Here is a 19,815-nt window from a genome sequence, read left to right on the forward strand (position 1 = left end):
GTCCACCCCTCCGATTTCCCCCGCTTCATTCCTCCCCTCCCGCTACCTTCTTCTTCTTCTTTTTTTTTCTTAACATATCTTGCATTATTTGTCTCAGAGGTACAGATCTGAGACTCAACAGTCCTGCACATGAATTGTGAGAATTCTTTATATGTTGTAGATACAAGTCCCTAGTCATATATATGTTGTAAATACTTTTTCTAATTGGTGACTTTGCCTTTTCATTTTCTTAGGGGTACCTTCGGAAGAACAACTATTTTTAATTTTGATAAAGTCCAACTTATCAATTATTTTACGGTTTGTGATTTTTGTGTTCTAGCTAAGAAATCTCTGCCTAGCCCAGAATTGCAAAGATTTTCCCTTAGGTGTAACATCCGCACACTCTGCTGTGTTTGGAATCATTCTGAAACATCTCCATCATCTCTTCCTTTGTCTCATTATTTCCTAGTTATGTCTCTAGCCAGGAGCCCAGATGCTTTTGTGATGTAATGTTCCCTTAAGGCTTCTGTCCCATTGTTTCTCTACACTAAAGCTTTTCTCTGGCGAAACCACTATACTTGTTGGTTCTAATGAAAATCCTCACTGCCTGAACTTTGTTCTCACCATTTCCTCTAACCTCAGATGTTCTGTTTATTCCTTTAAGGTTTAGAGGAAGAAAAAAATCTTAGCATGTAAACTCATTCATTGCTTTATCTGTTCCTTTTCAACAAAAATATTCTGACGGCTCACTACAGGCCCGGGCAGTGGGCATAGGGCGTGCACAGCATTGCTGGGCCTTGCCCGTGCAGCACTTATAGCCCGGTGCAGAGCGTGGAAGCCCAACACATCATGATGACATGTGGTCATGTCATCAGACCTGACACATCATGTCGGGAGGCTGATACGGCTTGCGCTGTCCCCTCTGAATTCTGAATCACTCTAGATATTAGCACTTGTGGCTGACAGGGGCCAAAGGATCAGGCATGTTGCTGGTGAAGCTAGACTAGGGATGGGACTTCCACCCAAGGCCACCCAAGACTTCTTATTCCTCCTTCGCCCCAGTAAACTCACCTACTGGGAAACCGACAAAGCAACTGCAGAAACACATGCCTCTCTTCCTTGGGATGGGGAGGGAAAGGTGATTGCACGGAGAAGAGAGGAACCCAGAAGAGAAGGCGCACACTCCAAGGCAGGCCAGGATATACTCATCACAAATACCTGTCTCCCCGTCTCTGCAGCCAGATGAGTAGGGGAAGAGGAGGGAGGGAGGAGGCAAACAGAAGGACAGAGGTTTTCCCTTACCTGAGACTTCCACAGAGATTTTATGTCATAGGAGGAAGCTCTATGGACTCAAACAGCAAATGACCGAATTATTTCAAAAGCAAAGATCATCAGAACTCTATAGAAAGTGTTATGGTTGAACAAAGTTCTATTTGATACGGTCTGTGGATTCATGGTGTGTGGAGAGACCTCTGGAAGTCAGAGTGGTCCACAAAGTGTGGTCCGTGAACTGGCTGCTCTTTGTTGGCAGTCAGCACTAAGCTAGGGAGCTGGAGCCAGAGTGAAAGTGAGCTGCGCCGAGAAGCACACTGTGCCATTTAGCTAACATCTGTGCCTGTAGCTGGACTTTCCTTGATGAAGGAAGCAGTGCACTCATTTCCATCTGGGCACACGTTTCTTACCTTGCTGTGAACTGGGCACTTTGAGTAGCGCTGGCCTCTGGCTTCTGGACATCTCAGGCAGCACCCTCTCTGCAGTGTGGTGAAGGGTGCTGGACGGATGGGTAAGCTGAGGCACAGTGAGCCTGACCTTGATCTGTGCCTGGCCAGGTGATCGCCATGATCAAAGGCCTCCAGGTCCTCATGGGCAGGATGGAGAGCGTCTTCAACCAGGCCATCAGGAACACCATCTACGCGGCCCTGCAGGACTTCGCCCAGGTGACGCTGCGTGAGCCCCTGAGGCAGGCCGTGCGGAAGAAGAAGAACGTCCTTATCAGGTGGGTCTTCAGATGGCCCTTTCCAGGGGTCACGTAAAAAAATCAGAGGTGCTATGTGCAGACCACAGGGGAAGTTCCTGGCTCAGTCAGCTTCCAGCACCGCCTCTGCACACACACTGACCTTTTTAGCATGTTCCCACAAGTTCTAGGACATCTTCTTAGGAGACTGGACATTTGAAATGAATCAAGCCTCAGTCTCTGGGTTTGAAGCCTGTATCCACCACTAGCTATGTGTACCTGGTCAAATAACGTACTTTCTCTGAATCTCAGTTTTCCTCATTTGTAAAATGTGGAATACACTGGTTGTTGGGATGATAAAGTGATATAATCAGTGTGTAGACCTGAGCACACAGCAGCACAGAGTAAGTATGCAACAAATATAAGCTACTATTAAAACTTCAAACATACAGAGATGTAATTGGACTAATGAAGCTCCCCTGGAATGAGAAAGAAAAATAGCCAGTGGGCATCAGAGTCCCCTGTGGTGCTTATTGAAGAGCAGACTTCTGGACCGTGGCTCAAGCCTGGGAAGCCAACACCTCTTGGGGTGTGGGTGGGGCCAGGAATGAGCACGCTTCCCCAACCCCCAGGAATTCTAAGACAGGGAGTTCTGGGCCATCACAGACTCTAGAAACAGGCTTGCAGGGCCTCCTTCCAATGCTAAAACCAGGTCTGAGTATCCATTCTTCCTTCCCAGTGTCCTGCAGGCAATTCGAAAAACCATCTGTGACTGGGAGGGGGGCCGAGAGCCCCCCAATGACCCGTGCTTGAGAGGGGAGAAGGATCCCAAGGGGGGATTTGACATCAAGGTGCCCCGGCGTGCTGTGGGGCCCTCCAGCACACAGGTAAGTGGCTCCGAGGCCAGCCAGGCCATGGTAGCTCGGGCTGGGGGGCCTCAGGCAGGAGGGGCAGGGTCCAGCAGCTGCACTAGTCTTACTCTGCCATCTTGTTTTAATACAGGAGGGAGGACTACCAGCTTAAGATTCAGGAGACCTGGATTCTAGTCCTAGAAACCCGTGTCACCTTGGGCACGTTACACAGTCTCTTTGTGCCTCAGTTGTCTAATCTGACAAATGGGGGTCATACCAGGACTGGCTATCTCCTAGCCCCGTGAAGTATAGGTTCCAAAGTATAGGAGGAATTTAAAGTAGAATCTATATGCATCTATCCTGTCCCTCTTCAGTGAACCCTGGCCCCCTCACCCTGCAGTGACATCCTAGCTTGGGAATTCACGAGTTCTGCCTCTGACATGCTGTGTGATCTTGGGCAAGCACCTTGATCTCTCTGTACTCTGATTATCTTCTCCATTAAGTGAAAATTTTGAAGGAGATCATGTTACTGACAAAACATTATTATTATCCCCTCAAATGCACAAGTACCAAAAGCCCATGACCCCTTAGAGAAAGTCTAGTAATCAGAGATATCCAGGGTTGCTAACCAAAGCTTCAGAACAAGAGGTCACCTGTGATTTATCCAAAGTAGTCAGTAAATTAGCAAAAAAAAAGTAAAGAATCTGGGCATCTTGGTTGAATCCTTGCCACTTATTTAAAGATAAGCAATTCCTGGTAGGCTTTTTGAGGTATTGGAAAAAAGCGTAAGGGTCCATTGAACTTTCAGGGGTCTTACAGGAACTCCCCCTTGACATGACCTTTCAGCCTGTCTCAGCTCTGCAGTCGTGAATCTGAACCATCTGAGATGAGCCGTCTGAGGCCCAGCACCCCCCCAACCCATGTGTGTGTGTCTGTGTCTGGGCAGGGGACGGCGGGGAGGGAAGGGGCAGGATGGCTTCTCAGCACCGTAACTTCCCTTGGCTTCACAGCCTGTGGGCCAGTGTGCACTAATCTTGCTGGTCTTGGAAATCCCAAGGAAGCTTCTACAAACACTTTTGTGTAATGTCCAGGACCACAGGCCTTTCCAGCCTAGAATATCCTGGAGGGGCTAAGCAGGGCTTTCGGGTGTTTCTGTAAGTCCCAAGACTTGAGTGAGGGAGACACAAGACAAGGCAGAAGGGAAACTGGAAAGGAGGATGAGGGGAAGGGCCAAACAGGCAGAGAGGGAGAGAGAGGGAGAGAAGAGGAGTGGAAGGAGGGTTTATATAGGTGGTCTGAGATGGGAGTGTGGCCCCGAGTTAACACCCCCCCCCCAAACAAATCCTGTGAGGTGGCACAGATGCATTGAGTAGACTCCTAATAGTCAGAGCTGGAAGAGCCCTTAGAGACAAGCTAGTCCCAGTGCCCTCCTTGTTTTACAGATAGGGAAACTGAGGTCCAGAGAGGGGAAGTGACTTGTCTAAGTCACAAGGCGAGTCACAGGTGGAGGTGGGACAAGAACCCAGGTCTCCTGACTCCCGCCCCAGGGCTCTGTGAGGGCCTGCCGAGCACAGTAGACAGGGGCATCTAGCACAGCTGGGATGTTGGCTGATCTGATGAGTTAAATGCTCTGTTCAGGAGGAGTAGGTGGGCAAAGAGTTCCCCCTCTTATCGACAGAATGGATTTTCAAATAGAATTTGAAGCAAATCAGTCAATTCCACATGGATGGTACTTGATGAATCCTTTCCTGGATGACTCCAAAGGCCGTCATTAGAACAGTGCTTCTTAGGGATGATCAGGCCTGCCCCCCGATGGGGTTGGCGAGGGTGGACTGGCCACCGTGGTAGCTCTTGGACCATCACGGGAAGTGCTGTGGCCGGGGCGCTGGGCCCCTCGTCTGTGTGGCTGCACTGCCTGGCCTAGGGCCAGGCGCATGGTGGGGACGGTCCTCGAGGAGATCCAGAGGCAGCCAGGGCAGATGTGGTGGCAGAGGGAGGTTGGAGCTTCTGAGAGGTGGTCGGCAAGTGGCCCCTAGCAGTCGCGGCGGCTTCCCCACCGTATACAATACCTCTTGCTTTTCTCTCTCTCTCTCTCTCTCTCCTCTCTCTCCCTCTTCCCTGTCTCTCCTGCCCTCCCGTGCCCTCCTCCTTTCTCCTACCTATGTCTTAGGCCTGCCAGTGGTCCCCGCGGGCTTTGTTTCACCCCACTGGTGGTACACAGGGCCGAAGAGGCTGCCGATCCCTGGTATAACACCGCCTGGCTGGGTTGGTTGGGGTACACTTCTCCAGGAGGCAGCAGGAATGGACTAGCCTGGCTCCTCAAGGCCCCTTCCAGCCCTAAGATTCAAAGGCAGATGATGTGGAAAGATCTAGATTAGCACTTGCACCCTTTGCACTTAAGGCCCTCTGTAAGCGGGAGTTGATTGTCTAGTAGACCTCCTGTGTAAGTACCCATCTTCCCCCGCTTTCCGCCCAGGGTTTTGGTAGGCTGTGCGACGCAGCTGGTGCCACCAGAGGGCACCATCCCTCAGTAATGGATTCAAAGTGCTAAGGGTCAGAAGCTTGAGGTCGGTGGGTGGGGGATTTGCTCTGATCAAATCGCATTTCGCAGTTCCTCAAAATGTTAGAGCTGAAGGGGACTGGTTTGGTGCAACCCCCTCATGTTAGCAGATGAGAACACTGAGGCCCAGAGTGGGACTTTGTTGCCCAAGGTCACACAGCAAGACAGTAGGAGGGCCTGGCCTTAGACCCAAGTCCGGGCCTCCACCCACGGTGCCACCCAGCCAACCAGTAAAGCAGAGAGTGCCTCCAGAGTGATGTGAACTGAGGTTCTCCTCTGATGCCCATGCCCTTGGCCAAGCAGAGCAGGCAAAAACCTGAGCCTTGAAAGACTTGTTATCAGGCCCTGGGCAGAACTTCCTTCCTGGGCTGACCAGTCTCCCTCGTGAGGGTTTACATGTTCCAAATTCACTTCTCCAACCCTAAACTGGTACTTCCTTAAGACAGTGCTTTTTAAGAGCAGACATCTGCAGAAAAAAAGAAAAATATAAATACAACACAGAGAAACCTTTACCCCAGGGTGGAGGGCCAGCCCCTGACCTTCTCATCTTACTTTCTCTTTCAAGCTGTACATGGTGCGGACCATGCTGGAATCACTCATCGCAGACAAAAGCGGCTCTAAGAAGACACTGAGAAGCAGCCTCGATGGACCCATCGTCCTTGCCATAGAGGACTTCCACAAACAGTCCTTCTTCTTCACTCACCTGCTCAATATCAGTGGTGAGTTGCAGTGTCCAGGTAGTGGGGAGAGGATTAGGGTCCCAGGTCCCAGACTGACTAAAGCCACTGGACCAAAAGTTGCCAAAAAGCATGGTCATTGACCAAAAGAGGCACATTTTGCCACCGAGGTAAAAAATGCACACTTTCTGGTGGGCTTGGAAAGGCCAGGCTCGGTCCAGCTAGTCTCACTCCACTAACTTTGTCTGGTAGACATTTGTGGTTTATTTGTCATGAAGTCTTTAGTACCCTCTACTAAAGACTTTTTTAAAACCAGCAACATACCCACAGACACAGCCAGGCATTCGGTCAGCCTTTTGTTTCTAAGCAGCAGCTCTGAGCTGATTAGTCTTGTTGCTCATAGCAAAGGAGGCTTCCAGGCTGTACCCCAACCCTGTGTCCCCCATTCCTGTGCTCCCGTTAGCAGGATGACTGTGCCGGGGGAACAGGGCAGGGGGAAGGAGAGCAGCATCCAGGGACGTGGGAGTGGTAAAGCACCTGTTGGTACTGAGAAGGGTGACCTTAACAAACAATCCAAACTTCATCAGAGCGCAGATCAGGGCCCTTCAAGGCTTCTGAGCAGGGAGAAGCCAGAATTACCGTGTACAAGGAGGCCCGACTGTGGATCTTCAGGATGGCTTTGTAGGGGGATGATGGAGATTGTGGGGGCACCTAAAGCTCTAAAACATCACTGCTGTCCTCCCCCCCCGGGCCTGCTACTGTGAGGTTAACAAATGCTGTTTTCTAAATAGATGTTAGACTGGCTGTCAGGTACAAGACAGCAGGATCTACTGATCAAGTCGCATTTATGAGTACCTACTGTATACTAGTATAGTGGTAAGAATAACGAAAGCAGTAAGAACCAAGTTAATAACAATAAGAGCAAAGATCTTTTGGTGCTTCTCGTGTATAACCCACAACTCTTTCCTATATGCTTTCAGAAGCCCTGCAGCAGTGTTGTGACCTCTCTCAGCTCTGGTTCCGAGAATTCTTCCTGGAGTTAACCATGGGCCGGCGAATCCAGTTCCCAATTGAGATGTCCATGCCCTGGATTCTAACAGACCATATCCTGGAAACCAAAGAACCTTCCATGATGGAGTAAGAGGCAGGATTGGGTCAGCAAGGAGGTCCCCAGGGTGCAGATGGAGGATAGTTTGCTAAGGAGCTCTGTTCTTTCCAGAACTTTCCAGATTAGGCAGCAGGCCCCACTAGAGAGAACACTTGTGCCAGGGATCAAGTCACACCAGATTTGACTCAGCCTTGCAGATAGGCCCGGGATTCTACCAGCCCAGCTGCCCTCCCTGTGCTCTGTCAGTCTCAGAGCAGCCGTGCTTGGAAGATAGTCATCTCTGGGGACCAGGAAGCTAATGTCCTTAACGGCCACCTGATTTCTTTTGGTCCCAGACTCATTTTTTCAGGTCTTGGAGTTATTAGCATCACGGACTTTTGATTTCTACAGGCAGAGCATAAAGTAAGGCATTCCTAAGGCAGGCTGGAAACATCAGAGTGCTGGAAGGCTCTCTCTTCCCAACCCCGAGCTTGTTCACATGTTCACCCAAGCCTTCGTGTTTCCCAAGCCGCATCAGTCAGCTTGCCTTCAGAGAGATGAGTAAGCTGCTGGCCTCTACTTTTCTCTCTTCAGGTACGTCCTCTACCCCTTGGACCTGTACAATGACAGCGCCTACTATGCTCTGACCAAGTTTAAAAAGCAGTTCCTGTACGATGAGATTGAAGCCGAGGCAAGTGACACCCTTCTCCTTTTGTTCCTGTAATCTTATTCCGAGAGTCTGGACTTTTTATTTTTTATTTTTTTAAAGGTAATTAGAATATTTATTTTCAAGTAAGGAAAAAGCTAAGCTGGTTACAGTTGAGATTTTAATTGTCACTTTCAGATTTATGAGTGGGGGAATTAAATGCTTAAAACAGTTTGTTGTTTTCATTTGGTAGGACTATGAAAAAAAAAGTGTGGCTACACCTGGCTTATTGTTATATTTTAGCACAAACTGTCAAGTCATGCCCCCACTCACAGCAATAAAATGCACAAAAACAAAATGCAAACCAAACAGACTTCCTCAGTTGACACAAACTTTAGTGTCTTTTCTCAGGGGTTTTTCCACTAATTTTCTGGTTAATGTAACAATCCTACAAGTGTAAATAAAATATCAAAGCATCTTTTTCACCGAGTAAGAAAGCTGCTAGTTGGTGATCTTAGAAAACTTCAAGGAATTTGTAAAACTTGTTCATAATTTAAGCAAATGTCTTTTGAGTCTGGACTTTTTAAATCTTTAGCTCTTGGCCCAAAGTGGGCTGTCTTAGTCCATTCAGGCTGCTGTACCAAATAACCACAGACTGAGTGGCTTATAAACAGCAGAAATGTATTTCTCACTGTTGTGGAGGTTGGAAGTCTAGATCAGGGAGCCAGCACTGTTGGGTGAGGGCACTTTTCTGGGTCACAGACTTCTCATTGTATCCTTGAGTAGTGTAAGGCATGAGGGAGCTCTCTGCGGTCTCTCTCTCTTTTTTTTTTTTTTTTTAATTTTATTTATTTATTTTAGAGAGAGAGAGTGAGCACGCATGCACACAGTGGAGGAGGGGCAGAGGGAAAAGGGGAGACTCTCAAGCTGACTCCACACTGAGCACGGAGCACAGCTTGGGGCTCGATCTCACGACACTCCATCTCTCGGACACTTAACCGACTGAGCCGCCCAGGTGCCCCCTGTCTCTCTCTTATAAAGCGCTAATCCTATTCATGAAGGCTCTACCCTCATGACCTAATCACTTCCCAAAGGCCCCACTGTCTAATACCATCGCTTTTGGGGATTAGGATCTCAACATATGAATTTTGGAGCAACACAAAACATTCAGACCATAGCAATGCAGGATCCATGACTTGTTCTGGAGAGTGATCTCTTTTTATGACTTTTTTTAAGATTGTAGTATAATTGACACCCAGTGTTCCATTAGTCTGTGTATAGCACAGTGATTCTGCAACTCTATATGTCATGCTCTGCTCCCCACAGGTGTAGCTCCCACCTGCCCCCCTACAGTGCTCTTATAATATCATTCCCTATATGGAGAGTGATCTTTACAAATCATGATCATCAAAAATGACCCAGACTGAGACGATGGTCTTTCTTTTTCAAATGTATTAAGGGATGGCCGATGATAGAACTGCAGGGGTAAAATTAATTTTCTAATGGTTCTTTTATGGTTGGATTATTTGGCTAATAATAATAACAGCAATATCATGTATCAGTTATTATATATTTACAAGTTGCCAGGCGCAGTGCTAAGCACTGGAGAGAGAACGACTTTTTAAATAACCTTTACAGCAATTTAAAGAGGTATATGCTACTATCTGTTTTACAGATAATAAATCTTAGACTTGAAGTGGTCAGTTATTGTTACTCCAATGTCACACAGCTTCCAGTGTCACTTGCTAGTACCCGTAGGACTAAAGTAACCCTCCTTTCAACTATGAAGCTATTTATTAGTCACTCAATGGCTTTATTTCTGTAATGGTCAGGACAAGCTAGGTTATGCTGCAGTAACAAATAATCACAAATTTTTAGTACCTTAAAAATGAAAGGTTTATTTCTGCCTTATGGGTTGGTTGGGGGCTCTGGTCCATGTAGTCTTCAATTTGGGACCCACGTGGAACATTCACTAATTGCCATGGCAGGGGGAGGTGTTACTGGTACTTAAAGCTTCCACCTGGAAATGACACGTGTCATTGGTCAAAGCGAGTCATGTGCCTGCACCTCCTTTTCAGAGAGGAGCAAGGAAGTACAATCCTGTCACCTGCACGAGGCCAATGGGAGTGGTGGCTACCGCAATTTCTCAGTTTTGCCTTCTGGGATCTGGAATGATAGTCTGGGTTCTGCTTAATTGCATGGGGTCTATAAACACAGACTGAGGCCAATTAGGTAAAAATATCATAGAAATATAAAACATTCTTATTTATAAAGGAAAAACATGACTATTTTAGGATTAGCAAGAAAAGCTAGTAGAGATGCTGCTTGCTTTCTCTACCCTCCAATTTCTATGGGATTTGAAGACCTTGATGGACCCCAACACAGATCTCTTCTCCTGAGCACAGACTTGGGAAGAGAGATTCTAGGAGACAAGTGAACTGGTTGCATCTCAGCTTTTGACAACTCCATGTTCTGACAAGATCTTATATACTTGTGTTCTCCAACAGGTTGAAAACAAAACAAATCTAGAGTGTCATGTGGCCAAGTGAGATTTTTAAAATAAATGGAAAGAAAGCACACAGCCAGGCCCTGGGTAACATTTGAGGGCATGGGGACAAAGTATACATTGAGACCCCCAAGTTGTGACCTGCCCCTTTTCTCTTCCCATCGCCCAACTCTGTTCTGCACGATGAAGGGCCTCGTGTGTATGTGTGTGGACACCCAAGCTGCATCTGCCACCGCTGCCCACAAACAGTGGCCCCTTAGCTAAACCTCAACCCTAGGGGTACACACACCTGCTGTGCAGTCCACCCTCAGGGATGATCCCAGGGAAAATACCAGACAGGCCTGGAAGGGGCTTGGGCTTTTGGGGCAAGGATACTCAAGGCTGGTTCTAGAAGGGGAGCTTAGGGTATGACTAGTGGGCACCCCCAGCTTGACTCTGCAGGTTCTTCAACTGGAGGAAGGTCCAGTGGGGCCCCTTGAAGCATGAATTCCAGAGCAGAGGCTTGGTCACCTGCAGATGAGGGCAGAACTGCACATAGCTCTGTGTTGGATGTTCAGAATAACATTTGGGGTGTAAAATCAAAGATACGGGAGCTCTTCAGATAAAGAATTAACCTTACGGAGCTGCGAATTTGGTGAGGGAAGCATGGGAGATCAGTCACCTAAATATGCTCTGTTCCCTTTGAAGTCCCATGGCGCCCTGCCACTACTACATCCCCAGCTCATTAAAGCCCCACCCTTGGCTGTTTCTTGCCCTCGGTGGACGGTTTGGTTTTGATCCTGTGTCTGACATGAACTTCTCACCTAAGCCTCATGGTCTGCCACCGATGTGATGAGACCCTGAAATGGCAAGATGATCCCATATTCATTAAGAACCAGAGGTTTCTAAGCTAAGTTTGAAAAAAAAAGATTTTTCAGTTTCCAAGCACCATCAACTTCTTCATTTGTCAAGCAAGGGCAAATAAAGTGAAAGGAAAAGATGAGAAAGTCTAACAGGAAAGAGGATGGGTGGAATGATGTGAGCAATTGCAAGATATGAAAAGCTATCACCTTTCCCCTGGGCGGGCCACCTTGGAACAGCAAGGATGGGACATACGGGGAGGGCTGTTCCTCAACAGCTTTTTGAACTTGGCCTTCTCTGTGCCTAACTAAGGGCCTTGAGAGTGAGGGACCAAACTTCTTAACTTACTTAACCACAGGATCTGCTTTTTTTGCTACTCAAAGTATCTTGCCCCACAGCACACAATACTGCCCAGCTGACCCCTTGCAGCTGCGTGCGCTTTCTTTGCTAAAGCTAGACATGCACCGCTGACGTTCCTCCTTCCGTGTCCCCAGGTGAACCTGTGCTTTGATCAGTTTGTCTACAAGCTGGCGGACCAGATCTTTGCCTACTACAAAGCCATGGCTGGCAGGTACGAGGGTCCCGGGGCTGTGAGCAACAAACGTTCGTAGCCTGCCACCTGTGAGACATGGTTTCCTGTCGTAAAACCTCTCTTCTTTAGCCCCTAAGGAAATCTGAGCGATTCCGTGGGCCTGGACTGGGTGCTAAAATATAGGAGAAAGGAAAATAGGCAGGTTTGGTGCTGTCCCTCATGGAGCTTACAGTCTAGGAGGGATATCAGACGTTAATACAAACGGATCAGAGCACAGTGGCAAGGGAGGTTGAGTGCTCCCCGTGAAGGAAACGTTCATGGGAGTATGGAAATCTATGACAGTTAAACCTGCACTAGTCTTTGGAGTGAGGAACTGGAAAGGCTGTCCTGAGAAACTAACATTTGAGTTCTTATCTGAGGTTGATAGGCATTGAATAAAACTAAGTGAAGGATGGGTCAGGAAATTGCAGTCAAAGGAACTGCTTGTGCAAAGTCCCTGGGGCAGAAGTATTGTACTGACAGCATGCCTCCTCCATTGGACAGTTGAGACCATTAATGTGAATTAGTGCATGTAAGTGCCTTGTCCACAGACCACAAGAGGAGACAAGTTGCACAATAAAGCTGGAGAGGTAGGCAGGGCTCAGGTGATGGGGCTTGTAGGATTTCCCTAGGAGGAATCGAATACCATGGGATGATTTCAAAAGTATGACAGGGACTGGATTCAATTTTTGTTTTTAAAAATTTGCCCTTATTGAAAACAAAAATGTGGACAATGGATTGGTGGGGAGCAAGAACAGGTATATACAGGCCAGACAGGACACCAGTGAAGAAGCTGGGGTAAGACACTTGTCAAGTGTTGGAGGCTCGTTGACAGTGCCAGGATGTGTTGATTGAGTGAATTCCTGGGTTTCAAGAACCCATAACAGTGCTGGTCAAGACAAACCTCAAAATAGGTATCTGTCTTCTTATTGGAAATCCAAATGTACAAACCAATAATGTCAAGAATAGTTACTTAACTGTCATAAATTACTTTTCTTTCCATGCAGAGAATTTCCTTCATTTTGCTTTGACAGCTAGAATTGCTCTGACAGATTTCAAGTAGGAGGTGACATCAGAACACACCAGTCTCTGTTAACACAGAATGCACATTAAATGAAGTGAATGGCTCTTGATGATTTAGAAAGTACAAAGCATGTACTTTCAGGGAAAACGCAGATTACACAGCCTTCCACAAAGTAGTCACTTAGCAAATATCTGGGTTGAATAGGATGCCGTTTTAACAGTGAGCTGGGCTTCCAGTGTCTCTAAGATGATTCTCATTTCAAATATGCTATATATACAAACTCAGTAGATCCTCTGGTCTGAAATAGATGGGGCTGGGTATTTGAAAACCATCCCCAGTTATGTTTACTGGCCTTATGTAACTTTTATTCCTTGCAGTGTCCTGTTGGATAAACGTTTTAGGGCCGAATGTAAGAATTATGGAGTCATCATTCCGTATCCACCGTCCAACCGCTACGAAACACTGCTGAAACAGAGACACGTGCAGGTACGGTGAAGAAAGCCAGAGGGATGGGTGCCTGGGTGGCTCAGTTGGTTAAGCGACTGCCTTCGGCTCAGGTCATGATCCCGGAGTCCCGGGATCAAGTCCCACGTCGGGCTCCCTGCTCAGCAGGGAGTCTGCTTCTCCCTCTGACCCTACCCCCTCTTGGGCTCTCTCTCACTCTCTCTCTCTCAAATAAATAAATAAATAAATCTTTAAAAAAAAAAGAAAGCCAGAGGGCAGGTGGGACAGGCTAGAGAGTAGCCGTGAAGTTAGCGGGGAGATTGGAGACCGGGACTGCATACTCTCTGCCCTGCGTGCCACCCGTGTGGACTTCTGAGCATGAGTGTAGCCCAGCCTCGGAATCTTATAAGCAATAAAGAGGCATTGGCATCCTGTGGTTCAATTTCTAGGCTTCTCAGTCCACCTGCAGCTCACCTCTGGGGAGTCGTGGCCACCAAAGCCTTTGTCCTCTTGTCATAAGCCGCGGCTCACTTCCTTCCATGGGGACTGCTGCTCAGGAATGGGCAACTGCTCCTGAGCAGGGCCCTCATGCTGGTCTAAGTGAAGGCGGGCTGCTTTGTGCTTTGAAATGAAGCATGTCCGCTAAACCCACGCTAGAAATTAGTGTGTTTTTGTGGAGTTGCTTTTTGTTCACATTTGACCCCAGATGTAGAGGCAATAAATGCTGCCAGGAGCTCAGACACAGATCGCTGCTTAAAAATGTTAACGTGAGCCAGGCAGGCAAAATACGAGATGCTCCGGCCACCTGACTCCTACACCACGCTGTCAGCCGCGTGAAGCTGGTATGGCCTTTACGCCATGACCTCTGCGCTTGGTGCGTGGGCCACAGTGTGTGTGGGGAAGACCCAGGTGAAGGGCCACGGCTGAGAAGTGCCCCAGGTGAAGAGGAAGGGGTTACCCTGGAAACCCTGGGCATTTTCATTGCCGTGAGAAATCAAAGGGAAATGGAGAATAATGAGAGAGAAAAGAACATCGTCATCTCTCAACAGCAGAAGCTCAGTACTTTTCCTCCAGCCTCTCAGGAAATTACAGCCATCAGTTACTGATGCAGCCAGAATTAGCCACAGGACATTAAATACTGAGGGCTCCATGTGTACACAAGGTAGCTGCCAGGGGTCCTAGTCAGTTGGTAGAAAATCTCCCAAAAGGGAAATAGAAAAAGAAGTAAAATAGTTAAGAATAATCCTTGGACACCTAGCAAAGCACAATGCACACAGCAGGTACTCAGTAAATGTTTATTGCTATTTGCATCGCATCTGTGATATTGCCCACATGTGTGTGCCCTGGCGGAAATTAGCGTAAGTTCTGTTTTCCATCCAGCCCTTCATTCTCGTGCTTCTATACTCATCCCCATAAAGGCACGCAGTGGGCCCTTGCTGAGGGAGCTGCTACTCTCTTGTGATTGGTGGTGCCTGGGACCGATGTGGGAAGGACCTCATAGCTAAATTTAGGATGTCAACATTGCATGGGGTGCCGGAGCCTGTCCTGAGCCTTTTCCTACAGTCTGGATGAATCCTATTTTCCTCAACTTCTTATATTTCAAACTTAAGTTGAAAGAATAACACAATGAACATATATATACTCTACAGGCAGATTTGTGATCATTAATATTTTACCACATTTGCTTTACTTTCTCTTATATGCATATTTTTTCTTTCTTGCAAATACAGTAAAAAAAATAAAATAGTTAAGAATAATCCTTGGGCACCTAGCAAAGTGCAGTATATGAATATGTGTGTGTGTATATATATAAAGTTTAGGTAAATAGTATATAAATATATAAGTAGTATATAGTATATATATTATAAATATAGCAGATGTAGTAAGTAGTATATAAATAGTAAATAAATACATAAATAGTAAATATATGTAGTATATAAAGATATAGTATGTGTAAATAATTTATAAGAATACATATATATGTAACATTAAATTACATATGTTTTAAATATATGTACTCTTTTTCTTAGCTGTTTGAGAGTAAGTCGCAGACGTCATGACACTTTACCCATGAATACCTCAGCATGTATCTCCTAAGAATGAGGACATTCTCTCATAATCAAGATAGAATGATCATACTCAGGAAATTTAACAATACTGTTTTCTGCATAGAGTCCTCATTTGTCCCAGTAATGTCTTTTTGCTTTTAATCCAATTTCTTATCAATGCATTGCATTTAGTTGTCATGTGCCTGTGAGAACCTTAAGTAACTTTTCTCTCTGTCCCTTCCATGTAGTTGTTGGGTAGATCAATTGACTTGAACAGACTCATCACCCAGCGCATCTCGGCCGCCATGTATAAATCCTTGGACCAGGCCATCAGCCGCTTCGAGAGTGAGGACCTGACTTCCATTGTGGTAAGAGACTGGGGGCCCGTGGGAGTCCTGGTCTGGGAGTCCTTAGACCTGAAGCCTAGTTGGAGGTGTTGTTAGGTTGGTACTGAGCTAGTTAAAGAGAAGCAGTGAGTCTCTTCCCAACTGAATGGAGAGGTAAAAAAAAAAAAAAAAAAAACTTAAAAAGAATGAGTGATCTTACCCTCTTGATTGCCTTGAGATCTCTGACATGGTCAACCCTGGGGCACAGTTGCTTGTCCTTTGGGTTACTACTGAGCTGAGCAAGTACAGGGAAGGTCCTGAGAAGCTAGGGAAGGTTGCACAACAGGGTGGGCATCATGGGTGTGCAGCATAGGGCCCAGAAGGGCTCCATGCTGGGTTTAACGCTCTGCCATTGCCATCTTGAAATTCTTAATTTTTTAACAAGGGTCCCCACCTTTCCATTTTGCACTGGGACCTGGAAACTATGTCTTTGGTCCTGATGCACAAGCAGGGAGTAAACAGCAATTTGAGCTACTCTCTGCTAACTCTTCCTCTCCAAGAATTAGAATAAACTTGATTGACCAGTCCTGAAGTGAATCAGAGGAAGACTTTCATGCTTTCAAAAGCAGATGAGTAGAAGAAATGAGAGAAATAGAAAATCACCCTTAGAACGCCACGGTGACAGTTGTGGGCAAAATCCAGCAATGGATGCTAAAATTAGTAGGCGGACCTTTGAGAAGAATATTTTATGGTTCCTCTTATTACGAGGTCCCTAGAGTAGTCACATTCATAGAGACAGAAAGTGGGCTGGTGATTACCGGGGACGAGGGAATTGGTGTGTGGAGTTTGGGTTGAGGGAAATTAGGTTCTGGAGATGGATGGTGATGATGATAGCATAGTCATGTGAATGAACTGAACGCCACAGAACTATACACTCAAAAATGGTGTCAGTGGTAAGTTTTCTGTTACATATATTTGACCACAATTTTAAAAATTACTCGGAAATTAAAAAAAAAAAAAACTAAGAAGCAGCAGGATTCTTGCATAGTCTCACACTATCTCCTTCAAGATATTTATTAACTCCAAAAGGAAGATTAGTAACTTTACAGTGGGAACACCATCTTAACCAAGCATCAAAGGTCAACAACACCAGTAATAATATATATTCATGTAACCCCTGCTGGTATTCTTCTGTGGTATTCTTGCCAAAATGCATGTTCTCAATCTAATCATGAGAAAATATCAGATAAACAGCAATTAAATGGCATTAAAAAAATGAACGATACTTTTCAAAAGCATCCAGGTCAAAAAAGACAAAGACTGAAAAATGTTAGTGATTGAGAAAAGACTAAGAAGAATGACAACTAAAGGCAATGTGGGATTCCAGACTGAATCATAGAACAGAAAAAAGGACCCTCGTGGAGAATCTGGTGACATCTGAATAAGTGTGTCATTTAGTTAATAGAACGGGACCAACGTTAATTTCCTACTTTGATAATTATGCCATGGTTATGTAAGCTGTTAACATTGGGGAAATTGGGTCAAGGATATGCAGGAACTCTGCTTTTTCACTTACAAAAAAGTAAGTCTAAAATTATTTCAAAATTTTTTAAAAAAGTATTTTTTAAATGGACAAAGTAGTTTAAAAAAAAAGTGACTAGGGACTAGGGCTCTAGAGTCAGAAAGACCTTGGGTGCTAGTCTTGGCCCTGCCACTTACTAGCCGGCAATTTTGGCCAGTTATTTAACTTCTACAAGGTCATTTCCCCATCTACATGATAGAGGAATGTTAGAAATCATAGTCTAACGTTTTTATAAGGATGACTTGCACTTAATAAATAATAGCTTATGAAAAAAAGATGAGAGGAGCATAAAAATTTTGGGGTACAATGAGACATTCTCAGGGTGAATTTTCAGCAGCATTTCCTGTGAGGACTTGCCCCCAGCTACCCACCTAAGTCCTGGGTCAGTTACTTTAGGAGACTATCATATAGCACATGTTCTGGGAGATCTATTTAAAGAAGTAGATTTTTCTTGGGAGGAAGGAAGGAAGGAAGGAAGGAAGGAAGGAAGAAAGGAAGGAAGAAAGGAATAGATTTTTCTTTGTTTATGCCAGAATGTTAGCAGTGATGGGATTTTTTTTTCATCTTTGTTGTTTATCTGTAACTTCTAGCTGTCCAGTAATGAATGAGCATATCTCATGGAAAAACTGGTCTGGGGTGTGTATGGGTGTCCATGACCTCTTCCAATCCCTTGAAAGGCACTGAATGTTCTTTTAGTTGAGAACAAAATCAAAACAAGCAGTGAAAGCCCGTGTTTATCAGGTGAGGGCAGCAACCCCCAGGAGAGCAGGCACTCCCTGTGAAGCCCATGAAGAGGAGACCCCAGGAATGCTCTCTCCTGTGGGGGTCAGGAGGCTCCTACTGGCCTTGGCTGAGAAGCTTCTGCCTCTTCTGAGAAACAGCCCGAGGAATCTGCTCCCTTCAGCCCTTCCCTCCACCTTGGAAACTCCGTTCTGAGATGGGAAGGCGGCTTGATGATGCCAAGCTGGGAGGGTGGCAGAGATTTCTTAAGTCAGCCGTCCTCATCCTACACAGCTGAGCAAATAGATTCTCGGAGAGATCTGATGCTGGATTTGAGGGCTGGCAGCTTGCAGGCTGTGTTTTGTTTAGGCTGCAGAACACACTGGAAATTTTGAGCCAACATTTAACATTTGGAAGAATTTGAATAAAACTGCAGAAGCTTTGGCAACACCACCCCAGCCATTCCAGATGGCAGCGATCGTCTAGAAATGACTAGATGATCCTGTCAGCCCGGCTGTGCTCTCTTCAGCTTGACGCCAGCCTCACTGGTACACCTCATTCCCGTGTAGGACCTTCCATGCCTCGCTGCACCTGACTTCGAGACCCCTGGTCTTCTCACCTGCCTGGGGCCACAGAGCTGGTGAGCAGTCCCGTGTGGCTGACACTCAGCTTTTCCGGTCCCCATCCAAGAGCTCTTTCCACTCCTTCACAGAAGTTGCCCCGTTAGGTGTTTTATTTCCCCAGTTCTGCTTCTCTACGTTGCCCCCAGTAAACCAACTCTACTGTAGAAAACTGAGACCCTCTCAGAAGGCACCGGAACCACTCAAAAGGCCTTTTCAACCTGCGCCAAGCTTGATGGACGGAGCTCCGCATCCCGGAGGCAAGTGCCCTCTTACGATTTGAAGGCCGGAATAACATGGCTGAGGCCAAAACAGGGCTTGGATTACCTGTCAGAAACCTTGGTACTGTTGTATGGCAGGAGAAGCGGACCTGTGTTTCCAGCAGTCCCACATCAGCAGCGTTGAGAACTCCCTCCTTCGGTCTCCCTGTAAACGCCGACACACATTTGTGAGACTGTTAAAATCACAGAACATTCCCTGGTTTTTCGCTTGCAGTTATCTTCCTGGTAACATGGCACTTCAGTGTGCCATGGGACTCCTCAGGGAGCTTAGAAATAAAATCATTGGCATTTATTCCATTTATTTTATTTAATTCATTTTTTTTACCCATCTGAAGTGAATGGGCACAAAGTTAATAGTCCACCTGGGTAGGCCCTAAGAGACAGAAGCAGAGAGGTGATTTGGTATTTCTGCCCTTCATTTACTTCATGGTACACAATAACTGGAAACTTACTCTTCCAGTTGCCATTCCAGAATTAAAATCCAGATTTTGACCTTCTTTTGAAAGACTGTGAACTCTGTCATCACTGAGCCCATTCTGAGGAGGTAACAACTCTATGGAGTTAAGTAGCAGCTCCCCCGTCTCTGGGCAGACATTCTGCCACAGACAGCCCAGCCCCAGGAATCCCTCCCGCTCCTGCCCGTGTCTCTTCCCTGAGCTGGCTAGCCTCTGCAGCCATTGAAGTTTGCAAGCTTCGATCCACTTCTGCACCCCCAGTTTAGAGCCATAGCATCTGAGTTTCAGAAAGACAAAGCTCCAAGATTGGAAGCATGGTCTGGGGCCTCCACCTGGCCACACTCTGGGCCCCAACCGGCGTGAGGGATGCCTTGTGGCTGATGAGAGTAAAATTGATTCCCTGGTGTAGGGCTGCACCCTATGACCGACTGTAGATGCCTGAGCTCCCTATCCCAGCCATTAAAGCTGGCCCTCTGGCTGTCCCGCCTCCTGGCCACCCTCTGGTCAACTGCCCTTGCCAATGTTCGTGGAGTTTTTATATTGTCAAACCATCTTTACTTTGATCATTACTGTTCAAGGGGCTCTCTTAGCAAATTGCTTCTTTAGTCCAGGCAGCTCTGTCACAGAGGCCCAAACACATGTGA

At 46.5% G+C, this 19,815-nt stretch overlaps 1 protein-coding gene across 3 annotated transcripts in view; it reads left to right on the top strand.

Annotated features, from left to right (window-relative positions):
- The window catches only part of CYFIP2 (cytoplasmic FMR1 interacting protein 2), a 127,803-nt gene that overhangs the window by 48,322 nt on the left and 59,666 nt on the right, over positions 1-19,815 (top strand). For 2 of the 3 annotated variants that reach the window (XM_081826247.1, XM_081826248.1), the window contains exons 14-22: positions 1,809-1,975; positions 2,673-2,820; positions 4,955-5,029; positions 5,910-6,063; positions 7,002-7,158; positions 7,703-7,799; positions 11,595-11,671; positions 13,073-13,181; positions 15,436-15,555. In XM_081826247.1, the coding sequence (XP_081682373.1) occupies positions 1,809-1,975; positions 2,673-2,820; positions 4,955-5,029; positions 5,910-6,063; positions 7,002-7,158; positions 7,703-7,799; positions 11,595-11,671; positions 13,073-13,181; positions 15,436-15,555 (1,104 nt within the window). The remainder of the gene's footprint in view (positions 1-1,808; positions 1,976-2,672; positions 2,821-4,954; positions 5,030-5,909; positions 6,064-7,001; positions 7,159-7,702; positions 7,800-11,594; positions 11,672-13,072; positions 13,182-15,435; positions 15,556-19,815) is intronic. The other variant, XM_081826249.1, reaches the window with a different exon arrangement.

This window comes from Leptonychotes weddellii, chromosome 7 (assembly GCF_054177405.1).
Source record: "Leptonychotes weddellii isolate Sample4059 chromosome 7, ASM5417740v2, whole genome shotgun sequence".
NCBI classification, from domain to species: domain Eukaryota; kingdom Metazoa; phylum Chordata; class Mammalia; order Carnivora; family Phocidae; genus Leptonychotes; species Leptonychotes weddellii.